Here is a 21,586-nt window from a genome sequence, read left to right as displayed (position 1 = left end):
CATTTTTATATTGCTGCTTTCGGATAATTCTAAAAAATGATTAATGCTTATCTAAATGGAGCCTAACCTTTTCCTTCGCGGTAATTGTAATTGAAGGCGCACGCTTAAGAAAAATTGTTATTGATTTAGCTGAAATTCAATCAATTCGCTCTCAGCTCTGTTTATTTTTGTGGGGAGCGTAAACAAAGGCAGCAGCAACAACCGAACCCCCTACTGTACAAATATTTACAAAACATTTTTTGCTAATCATTTATAATAAGCAACTGATTATGTAGTCAGTCCCATTCTTCCTCCCGTCCTCCTTTTGCAAAATCTCAATCTTCTCAATATGAAGGAAGTCCGTACGCATATACTCGTATACTCGTAGTATGTATCTGTGGAGTTGAGGATGGGCCCTCGATTGGTGTGGAAGGGGACTTCCGTTAGGGGCGGCCAAGTTTTCAACGCGCTATGCGTTGTGTTTCTTACACTTTGAACTAATTTACTGTTGGCGCTGTCGGAACTTAAAGAAAACAAACCGGAAATTGCTGCTGCCGCATACCACTTCAGCAACGCTTCAGTCGATGAAGCAGTCGAGGCGAGCTACAGCCGCCAGCAAAGTCATTTTTCGGGCTGCTCACTTGCTGACCCAAATAGTCGTACTAGCCTGCTCTATTTCTATCCACTATCCACAACCCATACATAGCTACTATATGTGTATATTCGCACAAGTGCATATACTTGTATCGGGCGTGGCAACGGGCAATTGATGCGGATGTCTTTCCTTTGGTGTATGTGTGCATGGGCGTCCTAAAGAGGGGGCGATACACTCCCCAGAATTCAAATAGAACAAATGCACGAATACTCTTAGTGTGCTTGAAATCCTTTACAATTATTATTTGTCTTATCTTTATTGATTAATCATTTCTGAATACTGCCAGAACGAAGATTATTAAATATTTGGAGTATTATGAGCCATACAGAGGAAAATAGCAATAGAATTCATTAAATCATAATCATTATTGCAATTTCAATATATAAAATTGAGCGACCATTTGAAATCATCATTGGAAAGATCTATAGTATCTTCAGTTATTTTCAAGAGTTTTTATGTTTTAATATGGATTTTGTTCGCGATTTTTTCTGTGATAGAAATAAATAAGCTAACAGTTTCACTAAGAAATGAGAATTATTTAAACAGGCCAAGTGAAACTTTTTTAATTTATAGCCATCTACACAATATATTCAACAGTCCTGGTCTATGAAAAATATGTTGTCTCTGCTTGCTTTTGATTTTACTGTTTCTTTGTGGATGATTGGGATTTCAAGATATAAATGTAGGATATGTACGATTTTTAGTAAAACTATCTGTCCTACATATGTTCTATATGTGTCCATTTCGCTAAAACTGCCCAAGAAATTTGTCGGTCATAAGTTTAATTGCCATTGTGTTGAATTTATTCGATTGTTTTTAGGACGTGACAAGTTAAGTTATCAAATTTGATCCCTCTTCTAAGTGAAATCCTGACTAAGCCCTTGCTTCTGTGTGTGTTTGTGTATTACTGATGGCGTTGCTGACTTCCCATAGCGACCATCCGCTAATAACTAAGTTACAACCATTGCTGTCCTGCAGTCCTCGGGCTGCTGCATCATGGCAAATTATAATTGGCGCATTCGCTGATGTTGCGAGCGGCTTTGTTTAGACAGGAAATTGCTGGAAAGTATGTTTTCCCGCATCCCACCCTATCTTAGCATCTATCTCCGCACCTGTCTCCGCTCTGACTGCCACAAGCCAAAGGAATAAATATTTTGCGCTTACATGTACTTCATGACTGCTGCAGATTCTCAAGCGCCGGCAGATACTTTCATGTTTATTCAAATGAACTCGACTGAAAACCAACAACATCAGCAACAGCGGTATATATCTATAACTGTTGCTGCGCAGAAACGGCTAAGAGCCGAGATACATTACACAAAGCTTCGGTAGCTGCTGGTTAATTAAAAGAATCAAGCATTGAGAAAGGGTTTATTTACTGTAAGAGTTTCGCAATTTTTTTTATTTATGGTTTTTTGCACTTTCTGTTGCAAACTTAAATGCAAAGAAAATTATTAGAATTTCTTAAGTAACCCGCTATGAGCAGCTAACAAAGTGATTAGAAACTTGAAAGCTTGTTGGATCAAGAGAAATAAATTGGTCGAAATGCAGGTGAAAACGGAGTAGTCTACAAATTAAACAAGAGAACAATCCTCCTAGTACTCTTCTATTCCTACAACATTAGCTGATTAGAGGCTCTCAGTTTCTAAATAACTAACAATGTTTAAGAAACTATGGGCTGTTTGATTATAGTTACTCAGTTAAGTAATTCCTTTGAAAGGCAGAGCCATGAAATGTTTTATTAAAGCTTCAAACAAATCTTCCAACCTATCGATCTAATATATATATTGTGCTTAGATGAGAAATACCCAAACTTAAACTATGTCAAGCCTTAATTATGTTAAGGTGGCCAACAAAAGTGGGCCAAAATGCAAATTAAAGTCTGCAAACTAAACGAAGTGTATTGAGGCAACACAATTTTCGGCTCGACTCGGCCCTGCAAAGGTATCAAAGGCGAGTGGAACTAAACTTTTTCATTTCAATTCAGAATAAAGAGTGCAGTTTTTGCCTAAACTAATGCCAACTAACTTAGTGAAGTAACGCCTTCTCTGCTTGGGCGGAGAGTTTCATTTAAAAGTGAACGCAACCAGAGCCAAACGCTTTAAAACTCAATGCAAGTGGGTGAAGTTTATGGACGAGAGGATTTTTTGTTGGCTCGCCGTAAGCGGTTCGAATCCCGATTGAACCCTCTTTGCATTTTCACTTCACCTTCCGTTGGCCAAACACTTAACTACAAGATATTTATCTGGTAATTTCAATGCAAAATTTATATACTCGAGGCAGAATACAAAACACTTTTGCCGACAGCGTTGCTGGCGTTTGCCTTTTTCGTTCCTGCCATATCATATCATAACTTTGCATAATCTGCAAATCTGCTTAAAGCTAATCAATTAATAATAAATTCACAAAGGGAGAAAATATCGGTGCAGGGCCAGCCACCGTTTCTCCATTCTAAATGCGAGTGTATGCGCTTTTTTTTGTATACGCTTTTTTGTTGTTGTTGTTGTGTCTTGTCAAGGAGGCTTCGTTTCCTTTTTTATGCTCTGCAAAGTCAGCAAAAAGTTTTCAGTAGATATGAAAAAAAAAATGAATACAAAATCGACAACGACAAAAGAAAAGTTAAGACTGAACCCAAGTTAAATGCGTGGGCCACTTTGAGGTGTATTCTTGTGTGAAAAGAAATCGACAAAATAAAACAAATTATTTACAAACAACTTTAGACAAAATTCCCAATATTATGAGCAAACTTTCCATGTGTGTATGTGCGGTTGTTTGTGGTTGTGTGTGTGTGTGTGTGTGTGTGTGTGTGTGTGTGTGATGAAAAACATTCCTGACAAGAGCAAAAGGAACACATAAAATGAAACGAGTAGCAGTTGAGTTGACAGCCAGCAGGACTTTCGCGAGTCTAAGATTTTGGTCGCGACACTTAAGGAAGTGCCAGACACTCGAAAGTTTGTTCGAGTAGTTTTCGAATTGTAACGACTTCTGTGTAGATTGTTCCTATACTCGTTGGCCATTTTATTGCCAACACTCCCACTTCTCGGCACTCCCCGTTCCGCTTCGGCATGCAGCAGCCTTCAACTTAGCTTTAATGTTTTGAAAATATTTGCCAAAAGTCCACATAATCCGGCTAAAAACTAATTAACAATATTTAAATTACGCCCAGACAGGCATCTTGATAAATTTCGAAAGCAAACTGCGGCCATTACTTTTTGGCAAATTAACCGCAATCTACACAAGCAGGATAATGCCAGGACCATAACCAAGAAATTTAAATTAGCTAATGCCATCCAACGTTGACGTCAAAAGGACGTGGCCCGACCTGTGCCAACGCCAAACCGCACGAATATTTGTCACCTACATACCTAACAAATGGGACAGTCATGACCCACGGACGGACGGGCAACCTGGCCAGCTGGCGAGTTGGCGTGTTGGCGAGCAGGCTAGTAGACTGCCAGGCCCAAGAATAAAGTGTGTAGTAAATGCTGCCAAGGACTGGCTGCCACTGCCGGACGAGACCGGAGACCGGAGACTTACTTACACTTGCCACGTACTCCAAGTACGGCGGCTTGCCTCAATGGCTTGCCAGCTTGTTGGCCGACAGCCTGGCCGGGCTGACTAGATAAGCATCTTCACTTAATACTGAGTATAATGTCGATGTTCAGCCTGATAATAATGTCCTTTATGCTTGTGCGACACTCACGTTGCCGTCGCTCTAGCTACATTTAATAAATTCCCCCTTGCACAATGGCACAAATTACGACTGAATATTGAACTTTTTTCCAAATTTAAAGGATATACAGCGACCAATTTATTAAAGAAATTCCTCGACCTATTAAATAAAGATGTGCGGCCGCTATAAGATTACAAAGCTGCTGAGTCAATTCAATTAATTCAGTTGGAATTCAATATTGTTAACGATAATATGCTTACGATTCAGTACCGAATTCAATAAGGGGAAAGGTATTTAAGGTGAAAAATAAGAATTTAATTCGAAAATGCATTGATGGTTACAGCTTTTGAATCAAAAATAACAAACAAAAGAGCTTTACTAGGCCACTGAAAATATTTTATTAAAAATACTATCAAAAGCTGTTTAATGAACGAGTTTCCTGCACAGTACAGTTGAACTAAAAGGAAAATTGGCAATCCGGCTATAAAGAAAAAATATAATAAAATTTGTTGGCTGAATTCGCTTCACAGGACTAGTTATTATGTTATGTTTTATTATTTTCTTGCTTGCCAGCGTCTTCTTTCCACCATCGAGCAATATTTATGTAGTGGTGTTAAATGTAGAGTGATGGACCAATTAACAAAACGGTTGAGCAAAATTGTGAAATTCTAGATGAATGAAAGCTCCAAGCGATTGAAATAATTGAGTGTAGATTTCATTTAGTTAGAAAGTGATAAAAAGTCTCGCAATAAACTAAAGTGTCCATTTTCAAAAATTGAGCATGAATAGTTAAAATAAACTTTTAAGGGGAAACCATAATAAAATATTTGGGTGGCTCCTTTTTAGGTTCTCTGCAAATTTTTGAGCACACATTCATAGAAAAATAAAAGCATGGGAATTTCTCTAATTAAAACACTTCTTTTTGCTTAAAGTTTTGGAAATTGAATTACCTTCTTAGCTGTCCTGTTTTTCCCGCCAATTCGATAATCGGCAATGACTCCCAAGCAATGAACACCTATGGAGTGTGTAAAATATTTTATTCTGTTTATTCACTGTTTATTTTGTATAACAAGTTTCGAGAAGCTACATGAATTTTATCAGCAAGTTCTTTCGGCCCATTAGTGTTTAGCATATTTCCTTATTTATATCGCTTGCATATTTTTGCGTGGCATTCTGGTTTGCTGCCATCGTTTACCTCGATGCCGACTTCTGCATAAAACGTGGTTGGCAAGACTCGATGTTATAAAAATCTTATCGCCATATTAAAAATGGCGCAAGCGGCACGAGAAAAAAGGAAGCGTTGAGAGTCATGTCCTTGAGTTTTTTCTTCATTTGCCTTCTTCTAATCCGCCATTATTTCTTTTTTGCCACTGGCTTGGCGGCGCGGACAATGGGACGCATAGGTAGCTTGCTTTAAGTAAATTTCGCTTTGAAGATTTCTCTCGGCGGATTTGTGTGAAATTTCAGAGACAGGAAGTGCAGGTCGCGCACGTAATGAAGCGCAGGCGGTGGGCCACCCGTTAAGTGTGGGCCGTTGGGGGCTTTGGGGCGTGCGCGCTCATTTGTACCCAGAATATTAAAATAGTTTTGGCAGCACGTACAACAATGCCAATGACAGACAACAGCAACAAGAACAGCGTCAACAATCACGACAGCGAAAGCCAGGAAGGGCAACAGTAAGGCAGCCAACAACTATGCTGTCTGTTCGAGCGAGCCCAAATGGCCAGCACTTGTAAGTGAGTGTGCGTGTGTGTGTGGTATGGGTAGGTGGGGGAGTACGTGTTTCATGGTGACTATGTTTCCATGGTGACTATTACAGGCAACCACAATGAAAACAACAAGCACATAAAACACAAATGATTATAGTATCTAATCATGACGTCGCCGTCTCCTTCTCCTTCGTCTTCAGCGCCGGCAACTGCGAGTTGATGACAACAACAGTTCAAAGGCTGTTACTGCCATTTGGCGATGCCGGCAGCGCCATTCACAGCCACCAAGCCGAAAATTTGTACGTATGTGCGTGCACTGAGCAAAATATTTGCAATTACTATACAAGTATAATTGATTGTGAGTTGGATCTCATGATTTCCAACTGGTGTGCCTTTTTCAATTTACAGATTCTTTTTACCCCTGGAAGTCAATCGTTAAATGCAGACTAAAGACAATCGTTTGCAACTAGCTGAAGCTGCCATATTGGTAGCAGAATACTGGTTTACAATTTATTAAATTGTATATAAAATTATTAAATTGTATTTTAAAAATATAAAAATAAAAAAAGACAATTGAAATTTTTAAGAGCATACTTTTGAGCGCGCCCCCTTTCAGGTGTTCTGCCAAACCGTGAGAAAATGAAACAGAACCAAACAACATTTTAAGCATATTAAGTTCTCCATAAGAAACTGAGAACGAAGTAAGTAAGTGCTTCTTTTCATTAGGCGAGATACCTCCTCGTTTATTGATCAGAAAATTAGAACTAATTAACAATTGTTACAATTTTTCGGCTGAGGAATGAGCTATTGGACAATAATTGTTTCAAAATGTTGATCTGTTGATGTACGTGTAGGTATATATGTATGTATTTATTAACGTATATAATGCCAGTTTAAAATTTAAATCTTAAAACTAACAAAAGAGATTATGTTAGCAATGGCTTCTAGGGCCTTCAGCTAACTTTATATGTACATTATACAGTATTAATGAAAAAAGTAGAAATACATGTGTATGAGGATTGGGCTTAGATTTTGTGGTAAATTTTTAATATGAGTTTAGAGTTATGTATTAATGGGTTGGGTTTGTAAATATAAGTATTTATATTTCTATATATATTTACAAAGTTTCAATTTCAAAGCGTCTATTTATGTGACTAATATTTAATAATAATGATACATATTTTACGCTTGATAGAATTGAAATATTCTTTGCGAAAAATTAATTTGCTGCAACTATTTTGATGTTCACAAAATAAATAAGAACTTCAATTTCTACCTTTCATATTTGCATAGTTTTATAAAACTATTTCAACTACTGTCTAAAAAATACACCTGCAACTGGTCAAGTCGTCATTGTCCCTTATTTAATTATTTTCCCCAATTCTAATGCCAATGTTTGCAAAGGATTTTGCTGGCAACGTTTATTTTCCATCAATAAACAAAGTTGCAAATTGAAATGTAAAATACCAAATTGATTTGAAATAGCTTCAACTGTTTCATTTGCCTCAACTATTTCAGAATAAATACAAACATTAGTTACAATTTCCAACTAAAAATAAATACAAAACACTGCTTCGACTACTGTCCAAAGAATACACCTTCATCTGAACAAGCCTGCAACGGAAAGTGTCAGAAATTGTCAGCTAAAGGAAAACTAACGCCCAGCTGCACATTTTGTTGCGGGGAAAGAGAGAGAATCACAATTTGTGGCAAGTGTAATTACAGGCAGCCGAACATCATTTACCATGCCTAACAAGTGGTCCACTGGGTGGCATAAATATACATACAATACCCGTACATTCGTATACCTTAACTGAACGGAACTCAACTGAACTCGACCCGCAACCCGTCGCCTGACAGACGCTCCGACAGGCACTCTCCTTGTTCAGTCTCCAGCTCGAGCTGTGGTAGGCGCGTTTCGGGCACAGGACGAGAAAAGCCATTTAATGTGTATTATTTTGTTTTTGTTACGGAGGCAGCTTTATAAAATTGCTTCTAAATTATTATTGTCATTATTGACAGAAATGAATTGTCATTTTGTTCTACTTATTATTTACCGTCTTGTTGTTTCATTGTGCTGCCATTCTTGTTGTTGCTCTTTCCATTATTATTATTGTTGTGGCTGTTACTCTTGTGTTTATTGTTGGCGCAAAACTTTGCCCTCTTCAGTCCGCAGTGTAAACATGGGAAAAGTTAGGCACATTCCGCTGACGTCATGCTGTAAATGCTAGACATCATTATCGTCATAATCTGCCTCTCATTGCTGCCATTTGATTTCGGAATTTACTTTTGACTGATTGTTTTTGCTAATTTGAAACTAATTCTTGCTGTCATCGTCCCTTCTATATTTTCTTTGTCTTATCAGGTCAAGCAGCTGGTGAAGAAGCCAATATCTTGGCTGCGCATGCGAGACGGCCATATCCTTACCGTGGACCAGACCACCTTCATTGCCGACCAGCGCTTTCAGTCTGTCTTCTCACCAAATCCGGAGCGCTGGTCGCTGCAGATCAAGTATGTGCAGCTGAAGGACGAGGGTACCTATGAGTGTCAGGTATCTACCGAGCCCAAGGCCAGCGCCATTGTCCACCTGCGTATTGTGGGTGAGTAAACGAAATTCTGGCCACACACCGAAATCAATTTGTCAGCCACATAATCGACAGTAAAGTTGCTTAAAATGATTGATAGGCTGGATGTTAATTCATAGAAATGCCTTCGTAAATTGATGTCTTGCCTGGAATGGGGCTCACATTTTATTTGGTTATTAAAAGCATGCTTGCTTCTGAGAATAGATTAAAGTGTATGGTTAGAGTGTCAGAAGTTATTGATGTCTTTCGAATCACATTAAATTTTAAAGTACTTTTTAAAGGTGGTACTAGATTTACAAAATTATCTGTCAGCTCGCAAATTTAGGCAAATTTGAATTTAAAAATCAATTAAGAACACAATTGAAAATGTACGATTCATAGACCCTATCTGCTATAATGGGCTATAGTTTTTATGGGTCATACCGACGACCTCCTTTGATTCTCACGCACATGTTGCAGCAGTTTAAAGTTTTTTGCCAATTTCCTGTTATTAATGCCCACATCCGGCACATGCCGTTGACCCATTTTCCTGAAAAACCGCTACACGCGAGCGCGGTTCGACAACGGAGCCCCACTCCTGGCTAGGTCCCAGCCCACATCACCCATAAATCAGAAGAGATGCCAATAAATCAGTGGCAATGCACCACCCGATTACTCAGATTACTCGTAACACTGTGACTTACTCTTTCATTTGTATGTGTGTGTGTGTGTGTGTGTGTGTGTGTGTGTTCCGTTCTTCCGCAGAACCTAAAACTGAATTAATTGGGGAGTCAACGCGTCACGTGAAGGCCGGAAGTGAAGTGAAATTGCGCTGCATAATTAGCCAGGCCTTGGAACCACCACTTTTCATTAATTGGTTTTACAATCAGAAGCAAATCTATTTGCATAATCGTCGCGGCTGGCGCACGGAAATTGAACGCATCGATCTGCCGACGGAAGCGCCTGCAACCGAAGCAGCGGCGACGCTCGATGCTGCATCCTTAAATGGTATAGCGGCCATTACGCGTTCATATATATTAGATGCGATATCGGTGAATGATGGAACAGTCCTGGCCGGATACATGCTGGCAACGTCATCATCGACAACAACAACAACTGCAGCAGCAGCTGCTGCTGCTACGCTGACATCAGCAGCGACCCTGACGACAACGACGGCGCTCGATGGAGTTACGATGCCGGAGGATGCAGCCTCGACAGCAACAGCTACAACAACAACAACAACAACTGTAGATGCCGCATCACCAACATCTGCGACAAGTGCGTCGTCGTCTTCAACAGCAGCAATCACTGCAACAACAACAACTACTACTACAACAACAACTACCACTACGACGCAGCCCACCACATCGACAACAACAATGCTGCCAAGCAGCAGTTTCATTAAACAGATAACGGTAAGTGGTTTAAGAAGCTCACACAAACACACATATGTGTGTGTGTGTGTGTGGTTGTGCGTGTGTGCTAGTGATGTGCGCGTGAGCAACGCATACATTCGTGAATTGTATTTTCAGTCACACGCACAGATTTAACATTTCACGTTTACGCTTAATTTCCTCAAATTATGGAAGATTTGAAGTTCTAATTAGAGGGAAGGCATTAAGGATTTTTAAACTCAAGCACTTATCAATCAATGTATTTCATTTAATATCAATCCTAGCCTATTATTCGATAAAATTCGGAAGGAGGCTTAATATAACTAACTGATCACGTAATTAAATTTATTAATAAATTTTCAAAATGAAATAAAAATAATAGAATTAAAGCAACTATTATTGTCACAAGCTTTGTGCATCATAATTCAGTTCTTTCGGTTTCTCCGCAGTTTTTTTTTTTTAATAAAAGAGAACTATGAAGTGATTTATTTATTATAAAACCTTTATTTTAATAAATTACTGGACGCAAAAGTACAGCAGAAGCTATTGCTTGAGTTGAAAAAAATATACTCGTATGTAGCAACAGTGCATATATTAATTAATTATTATTATTAATTTTTTAATTTGTTCAGCATATCTATTAAATTCTTATTATTTTATAATTATATGTAAATTTTTTAACAACCATAGTTTTATATATTAGGCAGCTGGTTCATTTTATTGATATTGTATATTAGTTTGTTTTTGTTATATATTTTTCCCCTTTTATAAAATTAAATGTAGCGTTAATTAATTATGTTTTAATTCACCTATTTAGTTGCTATCTGTTTCATTCTAACGGTACAATATATGTTTTATTTTGTACTTCTTAGTTGAATATGCAATTTTATAAACTACACCATTAAGCTTAAATTTAGTTAACATCTAGCAGACCCTTAAAAGCACTAATTCGATTTGAATATCTATAGAGTTTTCAAAATAAAAAAGTTAAATGGGTGGAGAAATTGTTGTTATTTGAATATTAGATAAATGCTTGTTGATTCTTTTAGGTTGCTGTTTTTAATTGCGACTTTGCCGATTTTAAAGTACTTTCCCTCCTTCACATAATGCCCGTGTTGGTATGTGAGGTAGCTAGAGGTTCACTTTTTTAAATTTCTAAAATTCTTTAGATTTGTGAATGTTTAAAATCTTCAATTTCGCCTTCCATTTATCAGCCTTTCACGGTCACGCACGCACTCACGCACAGCAATTAAGTCTACGTGCATTCTCATTATATGCTTTTCCATTGCGAAAATTGCCATTTTTATTTAATACTCGTATATGTATGTGACATCCAACAACGTAGCTGTCAGCGCCATCAGGTTATAATTTTTGATATTATTTCTTTGTGACGAGTACGTGATTTCACCCCTTAAGTGATATTTATTATGCGTCTAGAGTTAAGAGTTGTTGACTTCAAATTAATGCAATAATGTTACAATCCTTTCAGACGGCCTCACTCATCATACCAGCTGTGGTTAAACAGGATTCGGGCAATTACACGTGCAGCCCCTCCAATAGCGCCCCTCGCACCATCGTCCTTCATGTGCTGAACGGTAAGCGAAATTACTCTCCCCCCTCCCTCCCTCTCTTGCCCACTTACCACATCTGCCAGGCTTTTGGCTGCAGCTGGCCATGGCCAAATGTTTTTGCATTCCACGCCAATTGAATTAAGTTTTCATTTAGCTTAATTGAATTTTATTTCGTTTGCAGTTGCGAGCAATGCGCAGTTGGTGTTGCCTTTTTAACATTTTCTTTTTATTTTCATTTTATTGGGTGCGACGCACAGTGGGCAATATTTAAAGATTTCTGGTCTTCAAGCATACGTGCATGTTGATATACGTGAATAGTTTGTAGATCATTTTAAAAATAAATTAACACCTTTTCTAAGTCCTGAACAATATGTAAATCTGTATCTATATATTGTTGTATGCCCACACTTACTTTTACATCTTTGCTCATCGTACCAAAAGAAAAAAGGATAAACAGCAGCCTCTTAGTCGATTAACATTTCACATAGCTATATAGTTTCAGCAGAGCTCAAATACTGATATTGAAAAATTGTCTTATGTTTATTTGCGTTTTGTTTGGTTTTGTTATTGAATTGAATTTTTGAATTGACAAAGAACATATAAATTATTTTCTTAATTCGAGTTCATTCTATCTTGTCTTGTTTATAAATTGTTACATACACCAACAGACTCCTCTCCTCTCTCATATATTAGGATTCAGTTTGTTGGTTATATTTGTATGTGACTTGGTCATACCTTTCTAAAAAGCTTGTACTTTAAAAAGGTCATACCATATATATACTCCAAAAGTCTGAATTTAACAATCATTCTTCTTAAACATTAGAGTTTATTTTGCGCGGGTTTGGTTTATTTGACTCCTTTTATTTGAATAAAGAATGGCAAACATTTAAAAAAATTCATTTACAAAAAGACTGTGAAATAATGAGAAAAACTTTAGAAGATTGAATCAAGACTGATATTAGAAATAAAAGATATGTAACTCAGTAAGGTGGAAATGAAGACACTTTTGCATTTATGTAGCTTGCTATTCCTCATAATTTTCATAATTTGTCATATAAATACGTAAAAAGGCAATTTTCTGGTACACGAATCTTGAACACATGTATTGTTAATTTTTTTTAACATACATAGCAATGGCTCTTAAGAAATCTGTTTGACTATTAACTTTTGATAGCCTTAATTTGTTTAAAAACAATTTGTCAATTACTGCAGACTGACTGAAAAAAGGAAATAGGAAAACAACGAAAACAATTTTCATTTGTTGAATACCACTTTTCCGCCAGTGTGCGCCACTTTCTGCTTATTTTGTTTACACAATTTTCTACAATTGCCAGCGATGAAGGGGTTCAGTTTTATTGTTATCTCCAAATGGCCACAATGGCGTTATTTGCTGAACGCCAACGGTGATGTCGACGGCGATGGCGATGGCGTCGGCGATGGCGATGGTGACGACGTTGACGGAAATGACGGCGACCTATAAATGTCGTCTCATAATGTTTGTCCCTGTCTGTTTGCCTGCCCAGCTGGCTGGTCGCCGCTTATGCTTCTACACTCAGAAACACACATGTGCTTTGTTTTCCTTAAATAAAGTAAATCTATAAAAAAAAAGGCTTTTCTTAAATAAAGAAAATCATAATAGTCATATTATTTGAGGTGATTCATAAAATATTTGTGAAATATTTCAATATTTCTCTTAACAAATAATTTGCTGTTGAATGTTTGCCTTTATTACAAATTTCTACAAATTGCTTTTCCTTAAATAAAAATGCCGGCATTAATTGTACACCCAAAAGGATTTTAAAATATTCCGTGCAAAAGGGAAACAAAATTATTTAATGTGTGGAATATGGATTTTCAGTACCTTGTTCGTAGACCGGTAAATCCTATACAAAACTACAAATAAGGAAATTCTATATACAAATTTCCATAAGTTATACGATTGTTTATTAATGAATAAAACAATGTAAATATACAAAAAAAATACAGATCTGATAAATCAAAAGTCTCTTCTCATGGCGGGATTTAAGCCCAGAAACAAGGTAGAATTTATTTCAAATTCGTTTAAAAAGCGAAACAACAACAAAAACATTTTATGAAATCGGTTGAAAATATTTTTAAAAATGTTTATAAACTTACAATTATTTTCTCAAAGGTAAATTCATGCCTCTTTCTAGACAGAAGCTTTTCCTTAACTTTGGTTATTCGCCTTTAATTGTGTTTGAAGTGAGATTTCGGGATTTTTTTCAAAGTGCATATACTTGTATGTACATATGTATGTAGGTGTGTTTGTAGCTAGGTAGCTCTGTTCAATCCTTGCCGCAGTTTCCGTAACTGTTTGTATTTAAATCGGTTGGCTTTCACTTGTGTCGCTCTTGTCGCGGTTGTTGTTGCTGTTGTTGTTGTTGTTGCTGTTGTGCGTGTGTGTCAACTTTGACATGTGTTCTGTCGTTTGCAGTTTGAAGCATGCTCCTTAAATGCGCTTCAGCAGCTGACAATCTCCACTAAGAGTTTGTCAGGAGTGAGTGGGGAGGGAGGGCGTCTGCGTGGGTCTGTTGAAAAACACAAAAACAATGTTACTAGAGGTGGCCAAGGATCGCTAGCACGAATAAAGAGCATTACAATTGAAGAAGAGTCTAGAATTTGTTAAAAATACGAGTTTATATTAAACACAAGTAATGAAATACATAGTTAATTCACAAATAATATTGCGACTAAAGGTTTAGTAACTAGGCCTCGCTCTGCTAAATACAATTTAAATGCGTAATAGAACCAAAAATATTTTAAATTGAAAAATACCCTTAAAATTATTCTTTAACACATATCTGCGCACAATATTTAAAAATATTTCATTCGCAAAAGACACGGATAAAGCTTAAAATCTTGTGGGAAAAAGTGTTCATAATTTTTTGAAATGGTTCATAATTAGGTTCTTCAAAAATGCATAGTTCACAAACAGCCTAAGCTTCTTATTTTGCAAAACAAATCCGTAATTATTTAAGCCACAAATGAGGGAAGTAATAACTTGTTATCAAAAGATTTTTTACTTTTGCGTTAAATCGTACTACTGCCAAAGCTTAATACTATGTCATATTTTAATAATACAATACCATCAATGCTCCTTTCAATAGCTATATCTTTGATGTATAATAAAAATATTAATCTTAACATTCTGTTATTGATTATAACTAAAACCAATTTTCTTTTGATATACGTGTAAACCACAAATTTAAATTTAGACCGTGCTGACAGAAGTTCGTGCGCGCGAGTGTTTTCATGGAAAAAATCCATCCCATTTCCATCTCTAATTCAAACTGAATTGTTGTGAATGATGACACACGGCATGCAGAGAGGCGGACAGCGCGACGAACGAACAAACGAACAAACGAACGAACGGACGAACAGACGAAGGAACGGCGGAGCGACAGTTTGGAGACAGCTACACGTTTTGGGCTTGTCGTTTACACGTTGTTAAGCGCGCGCCAACTGTCAGGTTTATTGTGAATGGGTGGCTGTGAATGCGCCAAAAGTACGAGTAACGTCCATAAAAAGCGGCATAACAATTGTGACATCGTCGTGGTGTGGGTTGAAGCGTCCAAATTGGTTGGGAGGACTTAATGGTGGGCAGTGAGGTGATAGGAATTAAAGCCGAAGCTGTTTATCGAGCACTTACTCGCAAATTTACGACCATGCCAAAGTTTTAAGTGCCGTCTCGTCAAGCGATCAGATTAAAGCAGGCCTGCTCTAAAAATATGTATAACATAAAGTCAATTACTTGCTTAATTTGCATAAAAAATAAATGTAACAAACATTTTATTATTTCAAATACATAAACAAGGGTTATCTTTTATGATCTGTAAGACATTTTATGACAATTTTTTTCAAAGCCAATAATTGTGGTTTTACAATTCTTTTGTGTATAAATTTTATGTACAATGAACTCGTCGCACATTAAAAAAGTTTGCACGAAAAATCTGTGAGGCGTTCAAAATTTTATGATAAATTAGTTTCACATTTGACTTTCAGTTAGCTAGTACTAGCATTTGGAGAAGATGACTCAGGCTGGACTATTTTTTATGAATATTAGATTGAAATTGAATGTATCTATTATCCAATTTATACATAGATACATAAAAATGTACAGAACGGAAAGAGTGGCTGCTAAAAGAATTTATTTTATATTTATTTTATATTATTATGATTACTATTGGCATTTGATTTCATTCATTAGATTTGGCATTTTTATCGATTTTTGTGGCTTGATATACATATAAGCTTCAATTTAGTCGGAAAGTGCATATTTGTGGAAAAATTTAACATATCAAGATTAACGATTTTTTTTTAGAATATCGAACGCTTCTATCATTACTTCTGTCTTTAATTTTCTTAAAACGCTTTCAGCTTGTTTTCTTTTTTGTTAAGCTTTAACTTTATAGGCAATAGAAAATGACGATTTTTTGTGTAAATATTTCAAATTCAATTTCAATACAACAGATATGTATGAGGTGTGGAATATTAATTTTATAGAAACTAAGTGCTTGTTTGAAATAGCGAAAAAAAAAAACGGGAGAAAAATGACCAACAAAAAATGCCAATAAAATGCGTTGAAAACGCGGCAACTATTTAAGCACTGGAATAAAATAGCAATTGCAAAAATATTTTAAACGCTCGTTAAATTAGACTAACGGATAAATAAAATAACAATAGCAGTTATGACATGCTTTTTCAAAAGCTACCAAAAAAAAGTGTGTGGATCCCAGTGGGTGTTTGTGTTTCTGTTGATGTTTCCCCTTTTGGCCACATCACAAAAATTGAAAAACAACACATTTTTTACACGAAATTTAAAACACTGACCAACCATTTATTCTACATACAAGTACATATACATAAGAATGTTGTAAGTAGAAAAAGCGCAACGAAATGCAAATATTGCATAAAATTTATGTATTTTTAATATTCGACTAATTGGCGCAGTTAAAACGCGACTCAGAGCCCATTTTTTGTGGCTCTTATGGCAAATGAGTGGAAAAAATGTTAAAGCCGGAATAATGAAAAATCAGCGAGAGGGAGTCCTACTGAGGGTGGAGTGGGGCCACAAAATAAATGGATGGGCCACTCTGTCTACATACAGTGGCGGTGAAAAAAATAGCACCGTAGTAAGTGAAAAGTTTATTGGGAGACGTGAAACGAGTATGAAATTGAAAAGGGTCTGCCAGCAGGAAGCATACAAGTATGAGCAGAAAGGGTTCTAAGTACTTAGAGAAAAAAGGCCTGCCTAGTCGCCAGATTTGAAATCAATAAATAATTCTAGGGGCTGACTTGAAAAAACATGTTATTCTTCAAAGATCGAAGGAGTTTCGGACTGTAGTTAAGGAGTAGTACGGCTGAATCGCCAAAGAAAGCTAAGACAGCGAGTCAGAAAATTGAGATATATTTTCAATTAATTTTTTTGGTTTTATAAAAATATTTGTTTTAAAAAGTTTAATGTTCAAATTTGAGGGATATTTGACTTCTTTTTGCTTGTATACTTACTAAGTATTACTAAGTATCTTAAAATCAGTCCATAACATTTAGAAATTGTTTTTTTTTCCTTTTTTTTAATACGTTAAGAAGTTGCCTGGATTTCTGAATGGAAGATTTAATCTTCAGATTCTTAAAAAAGCGTTATATTTCTCTCTGCAGCTGTATATACCTCTAGGTAGATATATGTATGTCCGCTGTTGCAAAATTTCATAAGCAATTTAATTGCATTATTTAATAAGCGGCTCGCAGAGCGATCAGAATATCCTCTTTTATATTAAATTTAATATTATTCTGCAGCGAAAGGTTAATAAACTTGATGGCACATGGGGCGGCAATTGTTGTAGGCATTACATTGGAATTAATGGCCAGCCAATAACAAGAAGTCCGACCTTATTTGCGTCAATTGCAATCAATAGTGGTGTTGTTGTTGTTGTTGGTTTTATTATTGCGGCTGTCAATTTAAAGTGCGGCTGTTGATGGTTCCTGCAAATTATGGCAAACGCCCAATAACAATAATAACGATAACAACAACTACAGCAGCATTGACAAATGATTATTAATAACTTAATGATATTATCATTACATTATTTATTTATTTTTATTTAATTTTTTTTCGGTATTTTTCCGCTCATTTTCTTTGATTTATTGAATTTATAAGGTCGCATAACCAGAAACCGCTTTATGGCGTAATTAATTTGCATAAGAGGCGGGAGTGGAGGGAGGCAGGAATTCCCACATACCCTGCTTCTGCACATGCACTGCTGCAATTAAATTTAAACACACACACACATACACAAGTATATGTTGTATCCGAACACCTGCGGTTGGTCAGCCCCCTAGTTATTTAATTCACCTGCCCGCTGAATATTTAACTAAGCGGCGGCATGTCAAACGCAACTTAAACGCAAAATAACTTTAATTATTTTAAATAAATTATTTTTGCCACACATTTGTTGGCAGGCTGGCAAAAAAATGCATTTCACCGCATTTTGTTTTAGCCAACATATCGCATTTCACAATTTGTCGCTCTACACACAATCGGGGGTCAGGCATATCGCTTCATTATGATTGATACACAAAAGAAGCGAAGGATGTGGGGGACTTTCATATTTTTTCACCGCATCTCACACAAAATGTGAAAATACATATTTAATTTAATTCAAATATAACGAGCAAAATTCACAAGCCGCGCCAGCTTGTCTTTTCTATACCCTGCCCTTTAACCAAAAACTGATTTTGGGGAAAATTTAAATCAGAAAATGATGTGAAACTATAAAATTGTAAACAATAAAATAGTGCTACTAAGATGGTTTTTATAGCAGCAACAGATATAACTACGTTTATATATTGAAGAATATCCTTGCACCAACGAGTATAGGGAAGAAGCAACTGCAAAGAAATATTTGAAATAGATGAAATTTTTGTAATTTTAAAAACTTTTAAATCTGAAACTTTTCGCTTAACATATTTCTACCTGAATATATAATGGTAACATAAAATAAAAGCTTTTCTTATATAAATTCACAATTACAACTGTGTAGGGTGTTCAGAAGTCTGCACAGCATATGTGTTCTATATCCAACATATACCAAACAATAATGAGTGAAACTATAAAATTGTAATGAATAAAATAGTGCTACTAAGAGAGATCTTTACATCAATGGTTTCTATGGCAGCTATGTCTGGCGTTAATATATTGAAGTATATTCTTGCACCTTCGCGTATAGGGTAGGATAAACTGCAAAGATATATTTTAAATAAGTGCCCTTTTTTTAAGGGAGTTATTGGTGTTGTGACAAATTTAAAAACTTTCAAAATTAATAGTTTTCATCCACCACATTTCTACCTGATATAGGCTTTTCTTATATTAAATCACAATTACAGCTGTGTAGGGTGTTCAGAAGTCTGCACAGCTCATGTGTTCTATATCCATCATATACCAAACACTAATGAGTTTCGGTTGTAGCCAACGGGGGGAAAAAAACTATGGAAAAATGTTGCCATCGCACTTAATTTGTTGGTTATTTGTTTGAGTTCATTTTGGCAGTATTTACATGCTGTAAGCACACAAATACAAATACAAACACATACATAAGCAATATAGCAAATATATGTAGATGCATGTGTGTGTGTGTGTGTGTGTGATTGTGTTTGGTTTGTGAGCATTTCACACGCTCTGTTTATAAATCCACACCTTTATTTGCTTTGCTGCTGCTGTTAGAAATATTTAATTACAATATGCGCTTTATTTGCCCAATTGCTATCCAATACCGACACACACACACACACACGCACACGAAGATACTCGGAAATGTGTAATAATTTAGCAATTTATACTCAAAATTAAATGTGGCAGAATGTACAACGGGTTGGTTGTGTGGTTGGGCTTAGGTTTTCTGCGAAACTGTAATTGGCATTTGGTTTTGCAAATATGCGCTTAAATTTTTTTTTTGTATTTTGTTGGCAAACAAGCATTATAACTGGCCAATTTTGTCATTAATTTTTGAGAGGGAACTAATTGATTTTGTCAACCATGTGGGTGCCATTTCCACGCTTACATTTACAAGCTAATGATAATACATTTTGTTTGTTCTGCCATTCGCTTGTTCTCTCTCAAAATTTAGGTGAATATTCCGCATCGGCCATAAAATCCGCGGGTGTCAGCTGGAAAGTGCTAATTGGCAGTCGTGGCCATTCACAGTGGCGCAGTGTTACAACAATTTTGGCACTGCTGTGGATTATTAAATTTGCGCTCGCAAGAAATCTAACCCATTGCCTTCGCAATCGCAATAGCAACAACAAAGTCAACAAACCACCAGCGCAGCCGCAGGAGTCAACAGCAACAACAACAACAATGGCTGCGGCGAAGCCGCGGGCGTTGGCAAAGCGATTTTCATGCACAGGCGCCACTAAATCGGCAACAGGATGCCGAAGCGTCAGAAGCAGCAACATCAGCAGCACCACAGGGTCACAGACGAGGAACCACACCCACACCCACACCCATACCCTCATCTACACCCATGCCCACAGGCTGGGCCGAACCGCCGGCAGCTGCGGCCACGTCAACAGCTCAATTAGTGGCACCAAAGTGGCTGAGGATAAAACTTGAGTGCCCACCTCTCCGATCATCCCTAGAGAGTGGCGTCCAAGCGGGTGTTGTGGCCAAAAATGGAATTTTTATGTGAGCGATTCTGTTTAGATTATGATTAGATTTTTACTCGATAAAAATATAAAAAAAAAAACCGAATGAAAGACATTCTCAATGCGATGCATATTAGTACGAGTACATACATACATACATATAAAGAACAGAAACAAATCCAAAACCAAAACATAAATACTTACTAACAACTATAATACGTTAAAGAAAACCAATAGTCAAAAGAAATATGCGTGCGCGTTAATATAATTAATATTTAAAATGTTTAAGGTAAGCAGGCTATGAGTACTTAGGGTTTCGATTTCAAAACATTTCCACACTTTTCAGTTGCTTTGAATAATTCACAGCACAATTTTTATTTATTTTGGCGATATATACAAAATGGAAAATGAACGAAAGGCTGAAGTCCTTACAATTGAGTTTATAAACAAAATAAATAAATTATAAAATTAAGAAAACTATGAGGCTACTTAGGGTTCTGATTTCAAAGTTGTTTTGCTTCCTCTGTTGCTTAAATAATTAATTATTGTATTTAAAAGCTGAAGACTCCACGATAACCCACTTGTGCTTGATGGTATAACTTTTTGAAAAAGGGAAGTGTTTTGTGTTCTTCATATGATTTTATAATTATTTTTAAGCGGTTTTAGCACCATAATACATTTTATGAATTTAATTTATATGATAGACGCCATTGTGTTTGTTTATTTTTGGAGTTGATTGTGCTAATATTTTAAACAACATTGGTCATAAAACGATTATAAATCGTGGAATTTGTTTAACTGTCAATATAAGTATGTTAATCGAAAAACTATCAAGTGAAGGAGGGTCGTGAGAAATATAGACCTCTAGTATTTAGATCTTCCCATCTTTCAAAATCAAAAACATTCTTAAATATTAATTTTAAAAAACCTGCAAATCATGTTTTGGATTTCATTTCAATTGACTATTCTTTACCTCTTAAGAAACACCACTTAAAGAATTACTTAAAATTTGAAATATTTAACAACACTTCAAAGATGAAACTTTTGCTGTTTCATCAAAAAATTGTCACTAAAATTTGTTTATGAGAAATTTAATGAGAAACGCAAAAGTAAAGAGTTCTCTCCTTGTTGCTCCACACATTTCAAATAATTAATACTTAACTTTTATCCACAGTCAAGTATTTGATCAAGTTTCCATGACATTTCAGCAACCATTATTAATTATTATCAGCACCACCCTATTTTCCCACAACTTCAGAATTGTTTTTTATGGATAAATATAGCTATTATGTCCACAAACATATTTATTTTTACATAATTGAAAACTGTATATATCGCCAGCTCAGAGGGGAGTTTCTCCATCATCTGTTTTTGAATTGT

The 21,586-nt window shown here is 36.1% G+C and overlaps 1 protein-coding gene across 1 annotated transcript in view; it reads left to right on the top strand.

The window, feature by feature from the left end:
- The window catches only part of LOC115623904 (mucin-5AC), a 32,811-nt gene extending 12,491 nt beyond the window's left edge, over window positions 1-20,320 (top strand). The window contains exons 3-6 of the mRNA XM_030518460.1: window positions 8,382-8,616; window positions 9,346-9,995; window positions 11,464-11,569; window positions 19,690-20,320. Of these exons, the coding sequence (XP_030374320.1) occupies window positions 8,382-8,616; window positions 9,346-9,995; window positions 11,464-11,569; window positions 19,690-20,174 (1,476 nt within the window). The 3' untranslated portion in view covers window positions 20,175-20,320. The remainder of the gene's footprint in view (window positions 1-8,381; window positions 8,617-9,345; window positions 9,996-11,463; window positions 11,570-19,689) is intronic.
- Window positions 20,321-21,586: the final 1,266 nt, after the last annotated feature.

The sequence above is a fragment of the Scaptodrosophila lebanonensis genome, unplaced genomic scaffold, assembly GCF_003285725.1.
Source record: "Scaptodrosophila lebanonensis strain 11010-0011.00,11010-0021.00 unplaced genomic scaffold, SlebRS2 tig00000053-arrow-pilon, whole genome shotgun sequence".
Classification (NCBI taxonomy): Eukaryota; Metazoa; Arthropoda; class Insecta; order Diptera; family Drosophilidae; genus Scaptodrosophila; species Scaptodrosophila lebanonensis.
This window is presented reverse-complemented; position numbering and strand designations above follow the sequence as displayed.